The sequence below is a fragment of the Bubalus bubalis genome, chromosome 10 (genome assembly GCF_019923935.1).
Source record: "Bubalus bubalis isolate 160015118507 breed Murrah chromosome 10, NDDB_SH_1, whole genome shotgun sequence".
NCBI lineage: Eukaryota > Metazoa > Chordata > Mammalia > Artiodactyla > Bovidae > Bubalus > Bubalus bubalis.
In genome coordinates this window covers 23,493,321-23,517,645 of record NC_059166.1, presented here as the reverse complement: position 1 = coordinate 23,517,645, position 24,325 = coordinate 23,493,321, and the positions used below count along the sequence as shown (strand labels likewise).

Here is a 24,325-nt window from a genome sequence, read left to right as displayed (position 1 = left end):
TCCCCTTAACTTGCTTTGTATTCTCCATCATGATTACTGCTACCAGGCACATTATATGTTTATTTTATTTGGTTTGTCTTCTCTGACTTGGTACATGCTCTGTGAGGTTAGAGAGCTTGTTTGTTTGGCTTACTGCTATAACCCAAGCATCAGAAGCAATGTCTAAATAATTTAGTGTATTTTGAGTGAATATCCAACCAACTGTGGTTTAAACAATAAATATATTCAGGGTCTCATAAAATAAGAAGTCTGTAAGCAGGAAGTTTTAGGGTAGTATGGCTCAGTATTATCATTTGAAGCTTATGTATTTTCTATTTTCTACTTTTCTCTCTGGAGTGCTGACTTTCTTTGAACTTGCTACTTTCACTCTCTGGGCTGATGAACCACCACATATCATATGCTTTGCAACCATGTTCAAGGCAGGGAGAGGAAGACACTCTTAAGGGAGCTCTCCTCAAAGGGTTTGTCTTTTCGTCATACAAATAAACCTTTCTCAGAAGCTCCATCAGCCAGCATCCCCATAGGTCTCAATGGTGAGGACTGTCATGTGGCTCGAGCCAGCTGCATGGAATGCTGGGAAAGCAAGCAGGAGAAGCAAGGAATGAGGTCACCATGAGGGCTTATTCATGATTTATCTTAATGTGCCTTATGGGTTAGGCATACTGCTGCCGAAACAAAATCACTAGTTTCAAGAAATAGAAATAACAATTGTTGAGACTAATAACTACATGTCAAATAGGTAAAAACTAATAGAATTTCAGGTAATTTATTGTTTATCTGTGTTGATATAAAAATAGATACTATAAAACCAATGCAACTAATCATGGATATTTTCTGAGCCAAGAAAGGCAGATTTTTTTTTCCATTCAGTCTCTGCCAATACCATTTTTTTGGGTGCAGTCTCAGCAGTATTATCATGAACAGTTATCTAAATCTGACATTTGAAATTCTTCTCAAAGAAAATCACTTATGTTACACGATTGACTAAATGGCTTATGTTCATTTTCTGAAAGTCCATACAAAATTCATCACAGGTAGCCTTGCTTTAGTCCAGCAACTCAGATATGTAGATACCAGGTTCAGTGAGTAAAATCTGCCTCTAATAGTAGCTAATGGGAGGTTGCTCTATAACACAGGGAGCTCAGCCTGGTACTCTGTGACAACCTAGAGGGATAGGATGGAGTGGAGGTTGGGAGAGAGGTTCAGGAGGGAGGGGACATATGTATTCTTATGGTTGATGCATGTTGTTGTATGGCAGAAACCAACACAGCATTGTAAAGTAATTATCCTCCAATTAAAAATAAATTAAAAAGAAATAATAGTCCCCTAGAAATTATAGAGAAGTATCATGTCCTCTGGACCAACTCACAGAGTTCCCACTCTCTCTGGGCAAAAGGGCCACAGATATATCTCAGAAAATGAAGATATCTTTTTCTCATATTTATATCCATAAGCAAGATATAGATTTGAAATATATGATCGAGAAAAAGTAGAATTGTTAGTTAATTATGCTATTAATAATTAACATTGATTGTGTTAGTCACTCTGCTGCTGCTGCTGCTAAGTCACTTCAGTCGTGTCCGACTCTGTGCGACCCCATAGATGGCAGCCCACCAGGCTCCCCCGTCCCTGGGATTCTCCAGGCAAGAACACTGGAGTGGGTTGCCATTTCCTTCTCCAATGCATGAAAGTGAAAAGTGAAAGTGAAGTCGCTCAGTTGTGTCCAACTCTTTGCAACCCCATGGACTGCAGCCCACCAGGCTCCTCTGTCTGTGGAATTTTCCAGGTAAGAGTACTGCAGTGGGCTGCCATTGTCTTCTCCAAATAATTATCATAATTAATGTTAATTCAGTTACACTAATAATGTATATGATTCCTGTTCTCAAAAATATGAGCCCCCCTGCCCCAAACCAGGATCTTTTGTATGCTCTTGTTTGGGAGACCAAGAACGAGATGCAGTATTATCTTTTTTTTTGTTTTTTTTAAGGAAAGAAAAAAGGAACACTTTCATTTTTTGTCTTCCTTCTCTGCATATTTCCCTCCCTCCCTACCTCTCTAGTTCAGTTTCTCTCTTAACCCTTCCCCGCCATCCTCTGCCTCAGAACCATCTCCTTGTTTGTAGAAAAAGAAACAACAATTTGCTGTGTGGGTGTTCCTGAAATTACTACACAGCCCCTGTGGGCGTTTTGAGGTAACTCTTACCTGTTTTAGCTGGATCAAAATGTGCTGGCTTAAATCAGCCAATATGAAAAGGAACATTTCCCCCCAAGGAAGGAGCTAGTAAACGTTCCACCTACACAAAATGTATTAACTTTTCCTTATGCAATTACCATGCTAATGATTTGCTTATTTTGCCACAAAGAGCCAGTCCCAGATAGGACTTTCATTCATCCTGCCTTTTTCAAACTTTCCTGAAAACAAAAGTGGAGGCACGATTCCGGCTTTAGGGGGATGTGTCCTGGAGACACAGGTGGGAAGGTGGGAAGATGAGAGATGGTGAGGGGAGAGACTGTGTGTACCCACAGTTCACAGGTGGCTCTGCCCTCTGTCTGCTAAGCACTGACGAAAAAACTTTCCCAAGAAGTTTCCCTCTTCAAAATGTCCCTTTATCCTGTTGCTTAGGTCTGTGCTTCATTTACCCATGAGGACCAATATGTACCAGAAGTTTGGGCTGTGGTGGCCCCAAAAGTTTGGTGCAACATGAGGGAAATGAAGGGAGCTGTGTCCCAGAGGGAACCAGAAAAGGCCTTTCCATCCCATCTGCTCTTCTGCTTCTCTGAGTTCCCACCACTGCGTGTTGTTTCCCAAGGAAAGGCTGGGGAGGGACGTGAAATAGGAAAGAATCCTCAGCATAGATGAGTGGTGTGCCCAGGTTGCAAGGCATGTGTGGAGAAGAGTTTTCTGGGCCCATTTTTATCACCTCACCTCTTAATCCTAAGAAGGGCCCCTCCCCTTTCTTCACCTTCACAGTCAACTATGAAATTAGAATGACAGCCTTCCTACAAACACAAATAACTTAACAGAAACAGCCTCAGCGCTCCCATGCCAAGAAAATAACACGAGTGCTCATGCCCAGGAGATGGCTGTCAAAATTAGCAGGGGTCAAAAAAAGAAGACGGTCCCTAGAATCATTGATAGGGTAATATTTTTGTCTGACTGGTCCACCACTCCCCATGGTCACATCCTGGGCCGTGCTACTTCCTAAATCACACCTGCAGCCCAGGCTGCTGTCTCTGACTGCAGAGAAGGAAGAATGGTCCAAGGGGCAGAGAGCATCCTTCAGGTTCCCATGCTGCTCCTGACACTCTTGCTCCCTAGTCCCTGCACGTCTACCTGCCCTGAATCCTGAGGATCCCAAGCCCCCGAACAAAAGCCCAGAGCACCGTCAGGCAGGTGAAAGCCCCTAACCTGGCATTCCCCTACCTCCATCACTTATGAACCAGAGTCTCAACTGGGACCTGCATTGTTTGCCTTTAATCAACTTAAATTTAAAAAATGCTTTAAATACTGAGGGTTAGCTTTGTCCTAACCATAATATCTATGATGGGAACTGACATGCTGGTTATATTTCTCTACTGCACATTGAAATAAACATATAATCATTACAATAAAATCATTTTCTGTGCTGTGCTGCCATGCTCAGTCACTCAGTCATGTCTGACTCTTTTGGCCCCAGGGACTGTAATCCACCAGGCTCCTCTGTCCATGGGATTTTCCAGGCAAGAATATTGGAGTGAGATGCCATTTCCTCCTCCACGATATCTTCCTAACCCAGGAATCAAACCCATTATCTCTTATGTCTCCTGCATGGCAGGCAGGTTCTTTATCACTAGCTCCACCTGGGAAGCACCAAAAATCATTTTCATTAAGTTAAAAAAAAAGAGAAATTCTACCAGTACCCCTTTCCCTCCCAAATTACCGTAGAGTTCTAAAGAAGTTGCCGCACACTCGGAGACATTTGCTGTCACCTTTCTTCTTTGTTTCCAGCTGTTCAGTTGCTGGGGATCAGCAGTTCCATTTATAGCTTACCTTCAGAAACTTTTTGCCATCTCCCTTCCCATAGTGACAAAACCCATAGCAACTCAAGAGCCTGAAAAGTCTATGAATGAGAACTTGCTTCTCCTACGTACTGCTGTGGACCAGACTAAGGGCTGTAGTCTGTTATTTAATCCTCGGAGTCCCCAAAGGCAGGAATGTCTGTCATTCCTACTCCACAGAAGAGGGTTCTGTCATACAGCTTGACTGACAGGGTTCCCATTTCCTAGGTCCCTTGCCTGAGGTCCATGGCTAGGAAATGGTGCCATCTGGGCTTGAACGCAAGCACTCTGATCATGAAGCTTTCCGCAAGTACTCTAAATTTTTTGACAATCCAGACCCAATCTTGCTTTTTATCATTCACCTGATAGACACTTTCAGCTATATACGTGAACTCCAAGCTGGCCACAGTTTCTCATTTAGGATAATACATCAAAAATGAGAAAGGGACTTAGGCATTATGTGACTCAGAAATCACTGTTTATCCTTTTCCTTGAGGCTGTTTAACAAAAGCCTGTTCATTTGTGCTTATTATTGTTTCCCTGTGATATATTATTTCATTGGCACCATAGAGCCAATGGTTTCATACGGTTTTACGGGCTAATTTATAAAGTACAAATTTTGGCAAGGAAAGAACGTCTTCCTGCCTTGTCTTCTTGTTTCAACAATTGGACCCAGATTTAAGCTGCCATATATTTTACCCTATATGCTTGTTTTTAATATGTGAAAATAAGGTTTTGTCAGTAGAATTAGCTACATTAAAAAAATGACTATTAAATATATCTAGCATCTGTAAACCATCTCTGCGTTTCTAAGAAGGCATACGTAGTTCAGAGGTACACAGTTGCAAAAAAATATTTTTGAGAAGAAATGATCCAATACACTCTGCATGGGTAGCCTAACAAATCAACTGCGCCTACCCAGTGAAATATTTGACTAAGGATTCCTAAGAGCCATCTTGTTCTGCTTCATCAAGAGCTTTCGGTTAAACTGCTTTCCTTTTTAAAATTTATGATTTATCCCCCCTCCTATTTTCAACAAGAATTTGAGATGGTCTGAGTTGAATCACTTTATCAAAGTGGCCCAGTCTTCTCGGCCTCGGCATCCTTCAGGAAAGGCCACCTGTAAATCGTTTTGCCTATTTGGATAAGTGTCTTCTGTGTTACGCTGCAGGGTACACAGAGCAACTTATTTATGTACTTTCTCTTGAAAAAAATGAGGCAAGCCAGGAAAATGGGGAGAAACGAGATCTTCTGGCAAATTCAGTTAACATTTATTGAGTGCTATACACCAGATACTATGTTAAACGCTCTCACACAATTTCACTTACTCTGTTAGTGCATAAATGCATTGCGGGCTCAGTCATGTCTTGCAACCCCCTGGACAGTAGCCTGCCAGGCTCCTCTATCCATGGGATTCTCCAGGCAAGAACACGAGTGGGTTGCCATTTCCTACTCCGGGGGATCTTCCCCACCCAGGAACTGAACCTGTGTCTCTTGTGTCTCTTGCATTGTTAGGCGGAATCTTAACCACTGAGCCACCTGGGAAGCCATTACTCTATTAGGGGATCTCATAAAAACTAATGGCAGTAGACAGTTGCCATGCCCTCATCCCTACAGACTGTGATGCCGGCAAGAGGACTGGAGCACCGAGGAGGGGAAGCTGCTGCCGTGCTGGCCTTCAGAGCCCCTTCTCGTTTTGCTCAGTCCTGTCTAGAGAATAATGCCTGTCGTATTGGATCCGGTCAGAAATGTTTGATGCTGTGTGCCTGAAGAGTCTCAAGCAAAAATGGCAGTAAGGAGGAGAAAGAAAGCAAGCTCTGAGGCTGGGGGATCATCCATACGAAGTAGATTTTCTTTGGGTCTCTTTGCTCTGTGAGCAGATCAGCATCAAAACAGATGTTTCTCCCCAGTCTTGGCACCTTCCTGAGATGCTGATCCTCAAAGTAATTAGTTTAGTAGAACCTCCTGGTTCTTAATTGACAAGAAGGGTTCTTGAACCCCCCCCCCAAAAAAAAAAAATCCGTAATTGGTCAGCTGTTCTAGAGGGGGGCCTTAGCAGATGACAGGGAGTTCAGGTAGACCAAATGCCAAGAAAAAAAACTCTTGAAGTGCTGTCAGGCAGATGGATTGCTGACGATCTGGCCGCATGCAAGCATCTTTGAGCCATTTCGGTTCCAAAAATGATTTGCTTTTTGACTCCTTCCTCTTTGTTTATACAGCATAGATCATCACCGAATGATACAAAGGTGAAAACGAAAATCCACACAACTTGCCACAACAAGCATTTGTTGCTTTTGTAATATGAAAACTGCACATGTGTTCTCATTTGCAGATGTATTCTTATTTAGGATGGTCATGCTCTGAATTTAATGGATAAATTGTTCATATCAGGAAAATGAAGGAACATTGGCATGTTGTTATGATACTAAAAAACAAACACACCAACCTCTGCAAACAGTGTTTTCCCATTGCAAACTGTGGATAGAACTTGCTGCATGTTTTCATTGTTCATGCATAAATCTAAAATAAACAAAACACAGAAAACCTTGGCTTCCTCCCTCTCTTATCTCTATAGCAATTCAAAGGCAGTGAGTGGCCATTTGTGGGTGTCCCAGCTGGGACAGTACTCAAATACCATTATAGCCAGGGACCAAAGACCCAGACACTCAATTTTGTGAGTCTATTTTACAGAAATTCTTCTCTTAGTAAATGAACTTATGCTAACTAAATGAATATAGACTGAAGTGTAGCTCAGAAAGGTAATTAAGTCATTTATACTTATAAAAAGGTTGTCAGGCCAACTGGAGTCTCTGTAAGCTTTTCCTAGGGGCAGAACAACTTTGAAGATAACAAAGAGTAGCCAGAAGAATCCTGGGCGAACTCAAAATCAAGGCACAGGGGATAACTGGATGATGATAGTGGTGGGTAGTCAAATTACTATGATCTGAACCATCCTTTTGTATCCCAAGGATTGACTTGCTAGGTAGACTGGAATGCTGCCCTGGGTGGCCAGAGGACCCCCTCCTCTATACAGAGTTGAAGACAAGTCTTTTTTTTTTTAACTTAGTTTTTTTCTTTTTGATTAATTAATTTGTTTTAATTGGAGGAAAATTACAGTATTGTGATGGTTTTTGCCGTACATCAATGTGAATCAGCCACAGGTATATATGTGCCCCCTGCATCTTTAACCCGCCTCTCACCTCCCTTTTCACTCTATGTGAATTGTCTAAGAGCATCAGCTTTGGGTGCCCTATGAAGGCAATTCTTATTCTTTAATACCCATAAGCCTAAACACTATGATGACCAGTTTGCTCCTGTTAACAAATTCTTCTTGGGCATCTTTAATCTGCTTGTTCAGGCTTTGTCCTCCAGTGTTACAGTAGTGTTCTGGTCAGGCCATTCTGATACTATACCCGAGGCACTGAATACAGGTAATCATTGACGCATAGCCACCTAACTTAGGATGCTTCTACAAAAGGATGTGCTAATTACTTACATAATTAACTTTCATTCAATTAGATTACTTTAGATGTTTCTTTATTCTCAGGTGGAACTTTAAATTCAAGTTGCAGTTAGCTGGCTGTCTCTCTTATGTACTTATAGCTATCTTGTGAATATTCATTTTAATATAATCATATTAAATAACTAGACTATAATCCCCTTTTATTAAAAAGAGAGAGATGGCAAGAGTTGGATTTTATGACAAAAAGTCCAAATTGTTTTTCAAGAAAGAAACGCATATCAATGCTAATCGATTGGCAGTGGTTTTCTAACATAATAAGGTAGTCTTGTGTGCGGTTCCTGGATTGTTTAATTATCCTATTTACCATCACTTGACAGAGAGGAAGAGAATCCTTGCTCAGTTTATTTAGGTATGGAATTCAGTTTAAAATGGATCAATTTACAACTTTGAACCCTGTAAAGGAGGATTAGTTATTAGAATGCTAAAGTGACCCACCTTCTGGAGTCACCTCACCTGCGTAAGGCGTAAGGTGACCAGATAGCAAAAGAGCATGAGCCTGGAGACAGACCATTAGTGATCCATCTATGTCTGTTTCATACTCTTTATGGGAAGATTTCAACTTCTGATCTGATTTCACAATTATAAGGTGATCTGTGTTTTGTCCGTATTTCTGTAAGTTTGGCAGATGACCAGAAAGTGGGATACACAGAGTGTCTGCCCACAGAGCCTCCTTTTTTCTGTGCCCTGCCCTCTCACAGTGCACACCACCTTCCTGCCAGGCCCACCACCTCTAGGATGCTCTCAATCCAACGTGATAATAAGCCTCCAAACATCACTCTTCACAAAAGAAGACTGCCACGAATAGGGGCCAACCCCAGGCCATTTGGATTCTGTTGGTGGGAAAGAAAAGCAAACTTTAAAAAAAACTGATCATTTCCATGTTTCAAACAGGCCAGGCAGAGATGCCTGAGTCTCGGGGGAAGAGCCAGAATCAAGGGAACCATGTGATTGGTGCCATTGCAGCCTGTAGGCACAGGGGTTATACAGGGCATGACCCTGGATAGAGAGTCTGGAGCCTCTAGGTCAGAGGGCCCCAGCCCCACAAGCTGGTGTTGTAGGGAAAAGCATGCATCTCAAAGATGACATAAGAATCAGAGATCCTGTCAACTAAACTTTGAGTAGGGAAGATAGCATGGCTCCGTGAGGCAAGATAAGACCCAATTATCAGTTAGGACCAGCAAATATTCTAAACAAGTATTGCTTCTCTGGCCTTTGGATGTGAATTTGCCAGAAGGAAGGTGTACGTGGTCACATCAACCTTGTTGAGATGCTTGAAGTTCCATAAATGCGCTTATTAACTTTGAAGGGAAGAATAATTCTTCCAACTTGTTCCATGCTACTGTCCTATAGTATCACATGTATGTCGTGTTAGATCCATGATTTTTGGCAATTTTTCTCCATCTCTGATCCATTTTTCTCTTCCTTTTTCCAGACTAATTAACCAAAAGTATTTACTCACCAAATATTTATTGAGTTCCTACTCTGTGCAGGAAATAACTGCAACATAAGAGTAATACTAATTGAGCTTGCATTTTGAAAAAAAAATGTAATGAATTTTAATCTATTATTATAAAAAGCACAAAGGAATGGGCACTTGGAGGTGTATAGTGAGTTTGGAAAACAACATGTGGTGTGGTAATTGGGTTTCTGGAAGAAGCTGGAAATAGACTGCATGGAGAATTTGTAGCCCAATCACAGAGGGAGTTTTTATTTTATTCTGTAAACAAGGGGGAGCCATTGGAAGTTTTAAACTGGGAAATTCTTAAATGTTTTCATAACTTAAGCATTCTGAGATCACAATAAAGCAGAAGTAGAGTTAAGAGGACACTGAAGCCTGTGGGTCAAGACAAGAGGCAACCACAACAGTCCAGGAGAGGAGCATGGTGGCCTGGATCTGGAGTAAAGACTGAGGGTCCTGAGAGTGGAGAATGACACAGGAGCCTTTGTGAAAGTCAGCTTGACAGACAGTGGTGACCTGGGATCCAAGAGCTTCACGTCTAGTCATTTATTCCCCTAAGGTTCTTATGTAGGTCCAAGAACCATACACATAACATGTCCATTGCAACATTATTCAAAATTGTGATAATTGGAATGAATGTACACATTTATTAGTTGAAATTGAAAGTTGCTCAGTCGTGTCCAACTCTTTGCAACCCCATGGACTGTAAATTCTCTAGGCCAGAATACTGGAGTGCGTAGCCTTTCCCTTCTCCAGGGGATCTTCCCAACCCAGGGATCAAACCCAGGTCTCTTGCATTGCAGGCGGATTCATTACCAGCTGAGCCACAAGGGAAGCCCAAGAATACTGGGGTGGGTAGCCTATCCCTTCTCCAGTGGATCTTCCTAACCCAGGAATCGAACTAGGGTCTCCTGCATTGCAGAAGGATTCTTTACCAACTGAGCTATGAGGGAAGTCCCATTTATTAGTTAATGCTTACATAAATGATGGTGCATAGCATACAGTGGGATACTATGAGGTGCTTCAGAAAAATGGGATATCTCTTTAAAATATTTTTAAATTAAATTGCATAAGACTAGATATAGTATGACCTGATTTTGTAAAATAATATATGGAATGCATTTAACATGCTTGGAAAAAAGTCCTGAAGGATATAACTGTCCTTTTGGCAAGACTAAAGTACAGGGTGAGATTGCAAAGTATTTTTGTACATTTCTGTATGCTGGTTGATTTACAACAGATATTTTCATGTTTTAAAATGTCTGGCTGTTGCACTTATACATGAATAGCATGGTCTTAGATGGGCCTCCCTGTGAACAGCTTGTAACAGACATCCTGGGAGCTCTAGAGCAGGGATGACCCTTCAGAGTTGCCTTAAATTGAGGCGAAGTGGCTGGATCTCTATGTCCTTGGATTTAGACTGCCCCTGGGAAAGGGGCATGGCTTTAAGCAAGACCTTTCCCTGCAGCTGAGGGCAATTCTAATGAGGGATGCAGCTGACAGTGGCCAGCAACCGATATTCCCAACATCTGCAGGGTGGATGCACAGGCCCTGAAGAGGGAATCTGGGAGAAGTACTACAGTATCCACTACAGTTAATTGATATAAGTATAAAATTTGTTTTCTGACTTTGCAAAACTTGCTTAGTTACTGCATGTAGCTTCCATGAATACAAAGATAAAGGAGGTAAATGGAAGATCTAGGTGCAGAATAAATTTCAATGAAATGAAGCCTTTTGATTAAAACAATCTTAGCAGTTAGAAAGTAATTTATGTAACCCTGACATGGCATCTGGTCCCATCACTTCATGGCAAATAGATGGGGAAACAGTGGAAACAGTGGCTGACTTTATTTTTCTGGGCTCCAAAATCACTGGAGATGGTGATTGCAGCCATGAAGTTAAAAGGTGCTTACTCCTTGGAAGGAGAGTTATGACCAACTTAGACAACATATTAAAAAGCAGAGACATTACTTTGCCAACAAAAGTCCGTCTAGTCAAGGCTATGGTTTTTCCAGTAGTCATGTATGGATGTGAGAATTGGACTATAAAGAAAGCTGAGTGCCGAAGAATTGATGCTTTTGAACTGTGGTGTTGGAGAAGACTCTTGAGAGTCCTTTGGACTGCAAGGAGATCCAACCAGTCCATTCTGAAGGAGATCGGCCCTGGGATTTCTTTGGAGGGAATGATGCTAAAGCTGAAACTACAGTACTTTGGCCACCTGATGCAAAGAGCTGACTCATTTGAAAAGACCCTGATGCTGGGTAAGATTGAGGGCAGGAGGAGAAGGGGACGACGGAGGATGAGATGGTTGGATGGCATCACTGACTTGATGGACGTGGGTTTGGGTGGACTCCAGGAGTTGCTGATGGACAGCGAGGCCTGGCGTGCTGCAGTTCAATGGGGTCGCAAAGAGTCAGACACAACTGAGCGACTGAACTGAACTGAACTGAACTGATGAAGGGCACTTTCTGTAGCCTATCCCTTCATAGAAGGTATGGACCCTCTGTGGGCCAGGCCTTTCAGGTTCAAGACCCACTCCACAGATTTGCATGGGCCTAAGGCCACTGTCATCCGTCTCTGTGGCCATAGTTCACGGAACACTCAGATTTTAGTGTTGCCATTTGCCTCTGGGGCAGGCTCAGTTTCTGTGTTTGCTACTGTTCAGGTTTTTCCCGTTCTTTTTTTGTCTGCATGGGTTTTTCGGCTCCTAGTGATTTCCCTTCCTTTCTTGTCTGCTCAGCAATGTATTTGAAAGTATATTTGTCATAATTTATTTAGGACCTAGCATTTCACAGCAGGAAGGTTTCTCAGTGTATCTAGTCCTCTAGACTGCAGAGAGCTAAACCCCCACTGTCTACACCAAAGACAGTTTTTCCTTTTACTGCTTATAATGCGACTTTCAGTTTTATGTGGTTTTAATTTTTATATTTTATTTCTTTCAATAATTCTATCCATTCGCTTTTATCCTCTTGCTCTATCATCTCTTCTTTATAAAGTCCCAATTTTTCCTCTTTGCTTTTTTTAAACAGAGAATTATTTGATCATAAATTAATGAATACATTTTCTGGTTTGCATTGTTCAGGTGCCCTCTCCCATTTTGCTCATATTCAGCTTTATCTCTGTCCTTTTTATTGTGCTATCTATGAATATGTTTCATGCTTTTCTTTTTTTTTAATGATTACTCATCCTTAAATCTGTTTGTCCTTCCTGTCTAGCTTTTTATGAAAAGCTAGAACTGGAGACAGGCTAGGAACTTATAAAGGGCAGCTTGAATTTCTGTTTCCCACCACTGCTCTCCCCTGGAGAATGGCTTCTTTCTGGGCCAGAGTCATTTCTTTCTCCTTGACTCATATTGCTCCCAGTCCTGCTGCGTGGTGATAGGAAGCTTGGTCTTCATCAGGTGAGCAGGAGCACTCCCTTCAGGCTGGTTATCACAGATCCTGTCTTGTTTACCTCCCATGACCACATCCTGCTTCTTGCAGAGATACCATACTGGCCCACTTCCACACTGAACATCATCACCTCTGACCCCTGAACATTCCCCAGGGCTCCCATGCACCTCAGACTTCCAGTTCCCAGCAAAGGTCACTGCATGTCTCTTACAGTGGGCCACCTGTAGGATCTCTCTGTTCTGCTCACTGGACCACAGAGCCCTCTGATCTTGTTTCTTACATCAGAGTCTCTTCCTGGCCCAGTTCAAGTTCCCTAACACTTGGCAGCCTGTTGAGTAAAGTGATGTTTGGATTAGGGATGTTTCCTTCTCCAGTTGGTCTCTTTGTTTCTCATTCCTCTTATTCTTGGTTGATTTCAAGAAAGAGAGCCTTTAGTCTTCCATCTTGATTTTGAAGTTCAGGGAAAGATCATTTCAAGATAATAGAAGAACTTAAACAGGTAAAGAGGAGCTAATGGATAGAAGATCTGAGAAGAGATGGGCTAGAAGGAAAACCTTGGGAAGAAAGGCTTATCTCCTTACAGACAGGAGGGCAAAAATCATGGATAACATAGAGAAATTTTAGGTCAGTAAGAATATTGAAGGAGTAAAAGGGTATTTGCTTCTCTGGAAGATGTGGTCTGATACATACAAGCAGCAACCCACTTTTATTCATTTATTCAAGAATTTTTTTTTACACCACTAACATATGAGGTACCAGGCAGGGGGAAACAGCAGTGAGCATGACAAAGAAGTTCCTGTTTCCTAAGACTTCACTTTCTCATAAAAGATCCAGACAATGAACAATTGAACACCAGCAAAAGGAGCTTATTTTCTATCAGGGTCTCTGCCAGAAAATAATGCACCAGTGGTGAGGCTTCCATGCAGAGGTGCTGGCTTACCTCAGGCTGATGGAACAGAGAATCCAGCCACGTGAAAATAGGGAAAGAACATTCCTGGGGTAGAGTGGAAAATGCTACAGCTCTGAGGCAGGAAAACTCATAATGAATTTTAGGAACAATGAAATTGCCAGTTGGCTTAGGGAGCAAGAAAGAATATGGTATGAATGAAGGTTGGAGATCAAGGCAGGCATCAACTCATAGATTTTGTAGGAGTTGGGTTTTTTTATTCTCACATTTATTACTCAGAAAAGATAGTTAAGGCCTGTGTGCTGTGTTGTGCTAAGTTGCTTCAGTCGTGTCCGACTCTTTGTGACCCCATAGACTGCAGCCCGCTGGCCTCCTCTGTCCATGGGATTCTCTAGGAAGAATACTGGCGTGGGTTGCCATGTCTTCCTTCAGAGGATCTTCCCAGCCCAGGGATCCAACCACATCTCTTGTATCGCCTGCCTTGGCAGGTGGGTTCTTTACCACTAGTACCACCTGGGAAGCCTATTAGTTAAGGCCTAAGTGTGGATAAATATGGAGAAATGATAAATTCTATCAAAAAGATGGAAGCCATGAAAAAGGTATAACATCACCACGTGCTTTACAAACTCTAACTGGAGATTCTGGTTTTAAAGTACTTTGAGCAGAATATATAGCATAAAAAAAAAAAAAATATATATATATATATATAAGGTAAGTCACAATCTCATCATTACAGTAGAGGAATTCTTTATCACACTTCTTGGAAGCAGTGCTAGTAACACACTGTACACTGAAACAGAAGATGCTGCACCATTTCAGAGTGCTTATGCTTCACTGTGCGTTGCTGAAGTTAAAGATACGGCTGAGGGAAGTCAGGCAAAAAGAGAGCACCTAGGGTCTCCTGGATGTGTGAAGTAGGAAGACAAGAGCCGTGTAAAATTGAGGCATTCACTCTCTGCTTGGAGGCCATCAGGGATAAAGCCAGCTATCATCCGGAACACACAATTTACTCCCAGGCTATGTGTGTTTGCAAAGAGAAATCACAACTGGAAACATGTCTAGATATTACCGCTCAGCAAGAGTATGACCTTGGAAAGAATCGATGGGAAAGAACATCATGAAAAGGAAATCTAGAAGCAGAGCTGCTGCTGCTGCTCAGTCGCTCAGTCGCTCAGTCGTGTCCGATTCTTGTGACCCCATGGACTGTAACCTGCCAGGCTCCTCTCCGCATGGGATTTCCCAGGCAAGAATACTGGAGTGGGTTGGCATTTCCTTCTCCAGGGATCTTCCCAACCCAGAGATCAAACCCTCATCTCCTGCTTGGCAGGCAGATTCTTCACCACCTCAGAAGTCCCAGAAGCAGAGCAGTTGAGCCCAAAAGAGAATCTAAATGTTTTCCAATCAGTAAAAGGTCAAGTCTTAGTATTAATAGATTAGTTTTAAGGGGGAAAGCAATTTCATAGGCTCATGTCATGTTGAAGCTGAAGACTTAAAGATGCATTCATTTAGTTCCTCCCTCCCTTCTTTAATGGTGGATAATTGAGATCGTGATAAAAGGCCTTTTGGAACCAATCTACAGATCAGTGGTCATGTATGGATGTGAGAGTTGGACTATAAAGAAAGCTGAGTGCCGAAGAATTGATGCTTTTGAACTGTGGTGTTGAAGACTCTTGAGAGTCCCCTGGACTGCAAGGACATCCAACCAGTCCATCCTAAAGGAGATCAGTCCTGGGTGTTCATTGGAAGGACTGATGCTGAAGCTGAAACTCCAGTACTTTGGCCACCTGATGTGAAGAGCTGACTCATGTGAAAAGACCCTGATGCTGGGAAAGATTGAGGGCAGGAGGAGAAGGGGATGACAGAGGATGAGATGGTTGGATGGCATCACCGAGTCAATGGACATGGGTTTGGGTGAACTCCGGTAGTTGGTGATGGACAGGGAGGCCTGGTGTGCTGCAGTTCAGAGTCAGACACGACTGAGAGACTGAACTGAACTGAACAGATCAGTGACTTTTTCTCATCCTTCAGGGCAAATGTCTTGGCAACTTGCTTTGCATTCTAATTGGTGTTACTAAGCTCTAATCAGCTTTAGTTGATCACTGATCAGTAAAACTTCTTCATAGACGTGAACTAAAACATTTGCTTCAGCTTCTGTTGGACTCCATATGAGAAATTCCTTCTAAAAAGAGACCACTATGAGGTACCATTTCACACCAGTCAGAATGGCTGCGATCCAAAAGTCTACAAGTAATAAATGCTGGAGAGGGTGTGGAGAAAAGGGAACCCTCTTACACTGTTGGTGGGAATGCAAACTAGTACAGCCACTATGGAGAACAGTGTGGAGATTCCTTAAAAAACTGGAAATAGACATGCCTTATGATCCAGCAATCCCACTGCTGGGCATACACACTGAGAAAACCAGAAGGGAAAGAGACACGAGTACCCCAATGTTCATCACAGCACTGTTTATAATAGCCAGGACATGGAAGCAACCTAGATGTCCATCAGCAGATGAATGGATAAGAAAGCTGTGGTACATATACACAATGGAGTATTATTCAGCCATTAAAAAGAATACATTTGAATCAGTTCTAATGAGGTGGATGAAACTGGAGCCTATTATACAGAGTGAAGTAAGCCAGAAAGAAAAACACCAATACAGTATACTAACGCATATATATGGAATTTAGAAAGATGGTAACAATAACCCTGTGTACGAGACAGCAAAAGAGACACTGATGTATAGAACAGTCTTATGGACTCTGTGGGAGAGGGAGAGGGTGGGAAGATTTGGGAGAATGGCATTGAAACATGTAAAATATCATGTATGAAATGAGTTGCCAGTCCAGGTTCGATGCACGATACTGGATGGGTGCACTGGGACGACCCAGAGGGATGGAATGGGGAGGGAGGAGGGAGGAGGGCTCAGGATGGGGAACACATGTATACCTGTGGCGGATTCATTTTGATATTTGGCAAATCTAATACAGTTATGTAAAGTTTAAAAATAAAATAAAATTAAAAAAATAAATAAAATAAAAAGAGACAGAGCGTGAATCCAGTTTTCTTTTGTGTTGGTTTCTAATCCTTCTGAGGGGTTCAAATGAGGTCTCAGGAACCACTGTAACTCAAGTATTCTGTCTGGGAAGCTGGAAGGGCTGGACAGCGACTGTGCTGCTCCCCCTGTCAGTCCAAGTACAGTGTTCTTGTCCTGGGAGCACAGCGCCAGCAGGTGTGTGCTGAGGAAGAGCTGGCCACCAGTCCTGGCTGGAGAAGAAGCTTCACAGCCGTAGGACATTTCAGAATCACTTAGCCTGTCCAAGAGAACCTATTTTTGTTCATATCCATGCCCTGCTAGTAGAGTTCAAGCTTATTTTGGGTTTGCTGATGACCATACCATCAAGAGGATGTCAGTGCAGGAAGCCAAGAAGCTACCATCTGTGCTGTGCTTTTAATCTCAAGAATTATTTAGAAGGCTGATTACTCAGTTAGCTGTACCTCTTGACCTTCTAGTGTTACACTAAGGAAGGGGACTAACCCTTTCTTAAAAGTCACTTTGTTTTTAATAACCCATATAATTCCCTCCAGGTATGGTGGGGGTCAGAGGATTGGCCAAATTGCACGATTAAATATTGACCCCACAGTGCTTTCTATGTGATAGGGACACCACAAATGATCGTTCCTGGTGACGGAAAGTAGCTCTCCACAGTGGTGTGCTAGCCAACATTAACAACTGGCTCTCTAAAGATAAGCTATCTGATGTGTAGCATTTGCTAATTTCCATAGTAGAATATTAAGAGCAACTTTTTAAGTTCAGACTTTAGATGAAATAGAGAAATTCTACAAAAGGCACAAATGACTATAACTAAAGGAAAAATTAGAAAACCAGAAAAATCTGTATCTGTTAAAGAAATTTAATTCACAATTAAATCTTCTCACAAGAAAACTTACAAGCCCAGATGATGCCACTGGGAAGGTATATCAAATAGGTATGGAAGAAATAATACCAATCTCGCACAAAGTCCTTCACAAAATAAAGGAGGGGACACTTTTCCACTTTATTTTTTGAGGCTAGGATTATCCTGTAACCAAAATTTTAAAAATGACATTATGAGAAATTAAAAAAAAACTAGAGATCGATATACTTTATGAATAAAGATGGATGAAATAGCAAGTCAAATCCAGTAATGTATAAAAATGATCATACATGATGACCAGGAATTAAAGATTGATTTAACATTAAGAATCAATTGCTATCATCCATCATATTAACAGAATAAAAGAGAAAAAAACATATGGTCACCTGAAAATATGCAGCAAAGTTATCTGAAAAAATTCATCACTCATTCATTACATGCATAAATTAGGAATAGAAGAGATTTTCCTCAACTTGATAAAAGACACCTATTTGATATTACCTGCAGTTAATATCAAACTGAAATGCTGAAAAACTGAACACTTTCCCTAAGTAGAGAAGAGGACAAAGATGCTCAGTCTTCATCACTTCTAGTCAACATTGTACAATAAGAAAAGAAAAAGAAGTAAAACGGCATACAAATTGTAAAGAAAGAAGAAAAACTGTCATTTGCAGATCATGTTCATATAAAAACTGAAAGTAACTTATGACATAATTACTCAAATTACTCAGTGAATTTTGAATAGACACAGGATACCATGTCAATATACAAAAATCATTTGTATAGAATAGAGAAATTTGAATAGGGAATTCTTAATATGCCACCAACAAAGAATGTAAAAAAGAAGTTTAAAGCTATCTACAATAGCAGAAAAAACATGAAATGCTTAGTGATAGATAAAACAAAATATGTGCAAGAGCTGTACACCCAGAACGATAAGCAGTGAGAAATTAAAAATCTGAATAAATGGAGACATAGTTGTGCTCATAAGTTAGAAGACTCATTACAGTTAAGATGTCATCATTTCTCTTCATATTGAATATATTGATTCAGTACAGTTCTAGTCAGAATTTGAGGACAATGTTTTTGTATGAATTCACAAGCTGAGATTCTGAAAAATTAAGTGAAAAAGCAAAGGACTTAAAATAGCCAAAACAATTTTGGAAAAGAAGAGTAGAAAGCAAATGGAAATCTAAGGAATCTAAGAAGGCCCCCAAATTCTGCTCCCTTCTACACAGGCCTGTACGGTCCCCTCCCCTTGCGTGTGGGAGGGGCCCTGTGACAGTGATGGGATGTCACTGTCTTGATTAAAGTACCTTATGTGGCAAAAGTAAAGAGGTTTCCACCTATGACTCCATCCAGGATTTGAAATGGTTTTGTGCCTGTGTATAGATCACCCGGGCAGTTGTCAAACTTTGGTTCTCACCCTACAGAAACAAATACCTCTAACCATCTCTCTGGTCAAGAGTACACACATTTATTGCACGGTCTTCCCTCCAGGGTCAGACTCAAGAAAGAGACCCACACAGGCCCTGAGGCATACTCGTGCCTATTCAGGCAGGAAATTCCAGGGTCATGGCTTCCCAGGATGTGGTTTAGCAAAGGAGGGGCATGTAGGCTCTGGGTAGACCAGCCATGTGGACCTGGGATTGCCTCACTCCATGGGGAGAGAGGAAGGTTCCAGGTGGCTGGAGCAGACCCTTGCAAAGCAGAACATCTCAAACTTTGATGTGCACAGGAATGACCTCAGGATCTTATCAAAATCCAGGATCAAAACCTATCAGGCTGGGACCTGGCATTCTGCTAAAAAGCTCTCAGGTGGCATGGGTGCTGCTGATCCAGGGACCACGCTTTGAGTAACAAAGCTATAAAGCATGGCGCCCACCCAGATCTGAGGACAGGGAACCCTGATATTCAGTATACATGAAGTTACTGGTGGAGTGAACAAACCCAAATTGTGGATAATTCTAAAATTGTTTGTTGTACTTGGAAAGCTCCTGATGATAATTAGCATTAAGCTAATAATACATGTTTTTTTTTTCTTTTTTCTTTTTGTGCATTTATCCACTGAATAAGCACAGTTGCCCCAAAAGCAAGATAAATAACTAGGGACCCTAATCTAGTATTAAACTACATGTGTTATCTACAATTACTATTGTAATTATCATTCAGTGTGTTTTATGAAACAGTAAATGTTCATAACATCCTGGATTTTAAGGGTGAACTTTTTCAAGCTAAGATTATCCATGTGATAACTGACGTACTTGGAAATAAACTTTGGAACCCTTCTGGTTTATAACCTTGAGCTATAAACACCAGGAGTTTTATAAAAAGTGGCAATAAAATAGATATTATTAATAAAATGTCAGGGCATGGATGCCTTATGAGAAATGAGATAAAATTGTTCCTACTTAATATTCATGCTGCATTTTATCATTCTGTAGTATTTATTATTTTGAGACATAACTCTGAAGAGACTTTGAGACCTCCCTCTGAGATGGTTCATTCTCTTTTCTATGCTACATTTAAAGACTATTTACAAAACCATTCACTTAAAAAAAAATTCTATGGTGAAAGTTAAGACCTTGGGCTGTTTGTTTCTTTATTTTATCTGAGCTTCTTCTCTCACCATTAGTTTGAGGAAAGGTAAAATAATCAATTGAGTGCACTTTTGATGATGAGGTTGCTGATGGGTCAAAATAAACCACTGGCATCAAGATGAATTTATGAGCTATTCCAAGAGAATTAGGAATCGTCCTTTCCTCTCCGTACACTCTGCTTCTCAGTGCCACTAAAGCCCCTGCTTTAAGCTATATAAATTAATACATTTGCTGGAAATGTGACTTTAGGACATTTTATAGCAGTGATTTCAATGCTGTTAGTGGTGAAATAGAAACTCGAGAATGTGAAGATTAATTTAAACCACATGATGGGTTCAAGGAAAATACACTACAGCTTCTTGAATGTGTTCTAACTCTGTACAATGGGGAATGGGATCCAAAAAACCACCAATGAACTTTTAAACCCTCTTGAGGGGAATCAAACCAACACAATTAGCCCTGGAAGGGAGCTGTTCCAGATGACAGGCAGACTATCTCTCTCTCTCTCACACAAACAGCCCTGTGCCTGAGAACACAGTTGGGAGATCAAGGAGAGAGGAAGAACCCCAACAGTTACCACTAATGGGATGAAGTTAGAATGATCTTTCCAGTTATTAGCTGGCTTACTGCTTTATCTTTCATTGTAAATTAAAGTTTTGTTGGGTTCTTTGAACAATAGAAAACCAACCAATTGTATGCTGTGGACAGTTGGTGCCTTTGAAATAAAAGGATTTCTTTTCCCTTCCAGTTTGTTGTAGCGGTGTTCTGGATCATTTATGCCTATGACAGAGAGATGATTTACCCGAAATTGCTTGATAATTTTATCCCAGGGTGGCTGAATCACGGAATGGTAAGTGAACAAAAACAAATGATTTCTTTTTATTTAAAAAAAAATCTACTAAAGAGCTGTTTTCTAATTCAAGCTGTCCATAAAATCTAGCTAAGTAGCTGTGAAATGGAAATGATAATGAGACTGTAGTTAGAGAAGAAAACTGAATGTAAATTTTAAAAATGTTTTCTCATGACACTGAGTCACTATTAAAACTGTAGAAACTGAATCCATGGTTTATGAGAGGTGTCAGTTGTGTTAGTTATAATACAATTGGCTCATTCCAGGACGGATTTAATTTCTGTACCATTCAAAGGCTTGTCCGCTATTGGAGATGGAGGATTGATTCCCACCTGCACCACTATGGATACCCCATAGTCCATGGAATTCTCCAGGCCAGGATACTGGAGTGGGTAGCCTTTCCCTTCTCCAGGGGATCTTCCCAACCCAGGGCTCGAACCCAGGTCTCCCACATTGCAGATGGATTCTTTACCAGCTGAGCTACAAGGGAAGCCCAAGAATACTGGAGTGGGTAGCCTATCCCTTCCCCAGTGGATCTTCCTAACACAGGAATCAAACCAGGGTCACCCACACTGCAGGCAATTCTTTACCAACTGAGCTATCAGGGAAGCCCATGCCTCCTCAACATCGCATCAGTGAGATTGTGTTGAAAGTAGCTAATGTACTTGGAGAATTTCCCCCTGGAGGAGTGGTAGGCTGTTACTTTCCCTGGGAGGGCTGCTACAGACATTGGAGGTGTCTTGTTGGGTTCCGTTCATCCCAGGTTTTTGCCTATGGCTATGACGTCTTTTCCTTCTTCACGGTCTAATTGTTTTGAACGCTTTAGACTTGATATTACCTTCACAAGTTTCAAATAAAATACTTCATGCAGTTTGCACATCACTTGACAAAATTTGAGGATATATTTTCTGCAGAGGAATTTTGTGTTGTCTTCCCTATCCATCTCTGGAATTGAGTGCTGTTTCATTTATTAACTTAAGAAGCTCACATTTCTTGGTTGCATCAGTTTTTAGAATATGTCCCTGGGTGCTCCTAGTGAAAAGGGCAACCCATGGCAGAAATTATAGGGGAATGAAGAACTGGAAATCACGTGTCTGAGGTTCAAAATAAGTGTTTCCCTTTCCCCCCCAGTTTTGATATATTTTAAGAAAGGTGGTGTGTAGTAACAAACAAACATTATTGTACTGAGGAGCGAGCGTTGATCAAACCTTTTGTAAATCAACTTCTCAAAAGTAGCACATCTCAGAGAATTGGAATTTTCCTTGAGTCCAATTCAAGCCACTGTAGAAGGATTAACATGGCACCTCAGGTCTAGTTAAAAACAAATTAATCAGTTTGAGCTTCTTGTCAATTGAATGTAAGCATCTCCAGAGCCTCACATGGTTACTCTTCTTCTCTCTAACATGTCTCTTTTCTTAAATATGGAAATACTCTCATAACTCCCAAGTCTTTGCAATCCTCTGCCTGCAATGCCCTTCCCATTCTTCACTGGGAATCTCCTGCTCATGTTGCGTGTATACTGTTTTCTTTATGGAGCCTTTGCCCACTCTCACAAGCCAAGTTCACTCTGCTATTAGCTGTGCTTGCCTGGCACTTTTATATCTCCATAGTACATGTCTGTATCCCCCACAAATATGTTATATGGTTACTGCAAAATGGTAGCCTTTGAATCCTGAGTCTTTGCCCAGCCACCTGGCATATAGGAGGACCAGTACATATTCATTAGATTGACGACTAATTCAGTACAGTCCCCACAATTCTTTGCCAGTAAATATTAATAGCTACTATTTTTTGAGAACCTACTGTGTGCCAGGCTATATAATTTAATCTCCACAGTGGTTCTATGAAGAAGAAATTATCCCTTTTACAGAAGAAGAAACTGAAGCTTAGAAAGTTTCCAACACAGGAAGGGCTTTGGAAGTATAATAGAGTCCTGGGCAATTTGGCCTGTTGTCTACATCCCTAAACTATATGGTGTTACCTTCTAGCCAGAGAATAAATCACAATCTTTGCAGATCCTGGTGCTGCTTAATGTTTGGAGTGAATGGTTTGTTCAATATGTATGCAGTTATTAGAACTTCAGCTGGACACTTCTAATTTTCCCTTGACTCACCTTAACAAGTTAAAATTCTGACTCTTGGAGGAAACACTACTTAGAAATGCAAGGAGGATTTGAGTGACACAAATATTTAGTATAGGGAAAAGATAAATTAATGAACATGTCAAATCCTCTTGACATGAGCTCAGTAGATTTCTTCTCAATGAATTTTGTCTCAGAAAAGTCATGACCATTTCTTGGCTTTTTGTCTTGTTCCAATTCATGGTTCAAGAATTGCTAACAAAGAAGTTACATCTGGTGGCTAAGGAATATTTTGTAATTTTTTTTTTTTTTTTTTACTTTTTATTTTGAACTAATTTTAAATTTACTGAAAAGTTGTAGAACTGGTACAGAGCTTTGCTATATATACCTGAGTTTCCCAATTTTAACATCTCTACAACCAAGTACAATTTTCCAAATGAAGACATGAACACTGGTACCAAACTAGTAACTAAACTTCAGCGCTTAAGTTTCACCAGATATATATTTAAATAGTGAAGTCACTACTCTAGGATGTGCAACTTTAGTATGTACTGGGTCAGAAGATTTTTGCAGAATGGGTTGAAACCGATGCTTTGCTTGCAGATCAGCCAGCTGAGAATAGAACAGTTTGACAGCAACTGTGGATTGTTCTATAGAAGAACATACAAACCACAAACCTCAGTAAAAAACATCGCATATATTGATAGAGCCAATACCATAGTTCTTAAGCTTAACTGTCATTACTGCCAGAAATAACAAATACTTTTGTATTCAGAGATGTTCAGTTCAGTTCAGTCGCTCACTCATGTCTGACTCTTTGCAACCCCATGAACTGCTGCATGCCAGGCCTCCCTGTCCATCACCAACTCCCAGAGTCCACCCAAACCCATGTCCATTGAGTCGGTGATGCCATCCAACCATCTCATCCTCTGTCATCCCCTTCTCCTCCTGCCCTCAATCTTTCCCAGCATCAGGGTCTTTTCACATGAGTCAGCTGTCTGCATCAAGTGGCCAAAGTATTGGAGTTTCAGCTTCAATATCAGTCCCTCCAATGAACACCCAGGACTGATCTCCTTTAGGATGGACTGGTTGGATTTCCTTGCAGTCCAAGGGACTCTCAAGAGTCTTCCCCAACACCACAGTTCAAAAGCATCAATTCTTCGGTGCTCAGCTTTCTTCACAGTCCAACTCTCACATCCATACATGACCACAGGAAAAACCATAGCCTTGACTAGACGGACCTTTGTTGGCAAAGTAATGTCTCTGCTTTTTAGAGAAGTTAGTCACTTAATAACAAAATGCTTGAATGTGAATCTGAAATGGCATGCATTTTTTGCCAAGTGATTGTTTTCTATCTCTTCTGTAAAGTCTTTTATGACCTTTCATAGGTAGAACCCACTGTAATGGCTTTTGGGGCCTTACTGTGACTTCACAGATGTCTGTCATAGTACCATAGTGTCTTCGTCACTAGAATAATTTTGAGTTAGGGCTTCCCAGGTGGCATAGTGGTAAAGAATCCTCCTGCCAATGCAGGAGATGCAAGAGACACCCGTCTGATCC

The 24,325-nt window shown here is 41.1% G+C and overlaps 1 protein-coding gene across 7 annotated transcripts in view; it reads left to right on the top strand.

Annotated features, from left to right (window-relative positions):
* AIG1 (androgen induced 1) overlaps nucleotides 1-24,325 on the top strand; it is a 269,768-nt gene that overhangs the window by 92,542 nt on the left and 152,901 nt on the right. For 6 of the 7 annotated variants that reach the window (XM_045161929.1, XM_045161930.1, XM_045161925.1 and 3 more), the window contains exon 3: nucleotides 20,584-20,685. The exons of the other annotated variant lie outside the window; for it this stretch is intronic. In XM_045161929.1, coding sequence (XP_045017864.1) covers nucleotides 20,584-20,685 — 102 coding nt within the window. The remainder of the gene's footprint in view (nucleotides 1-20,583; nucleotides 20,686-24,325) is intronic. 7 annotated transcript variants of the gene reach the window in all.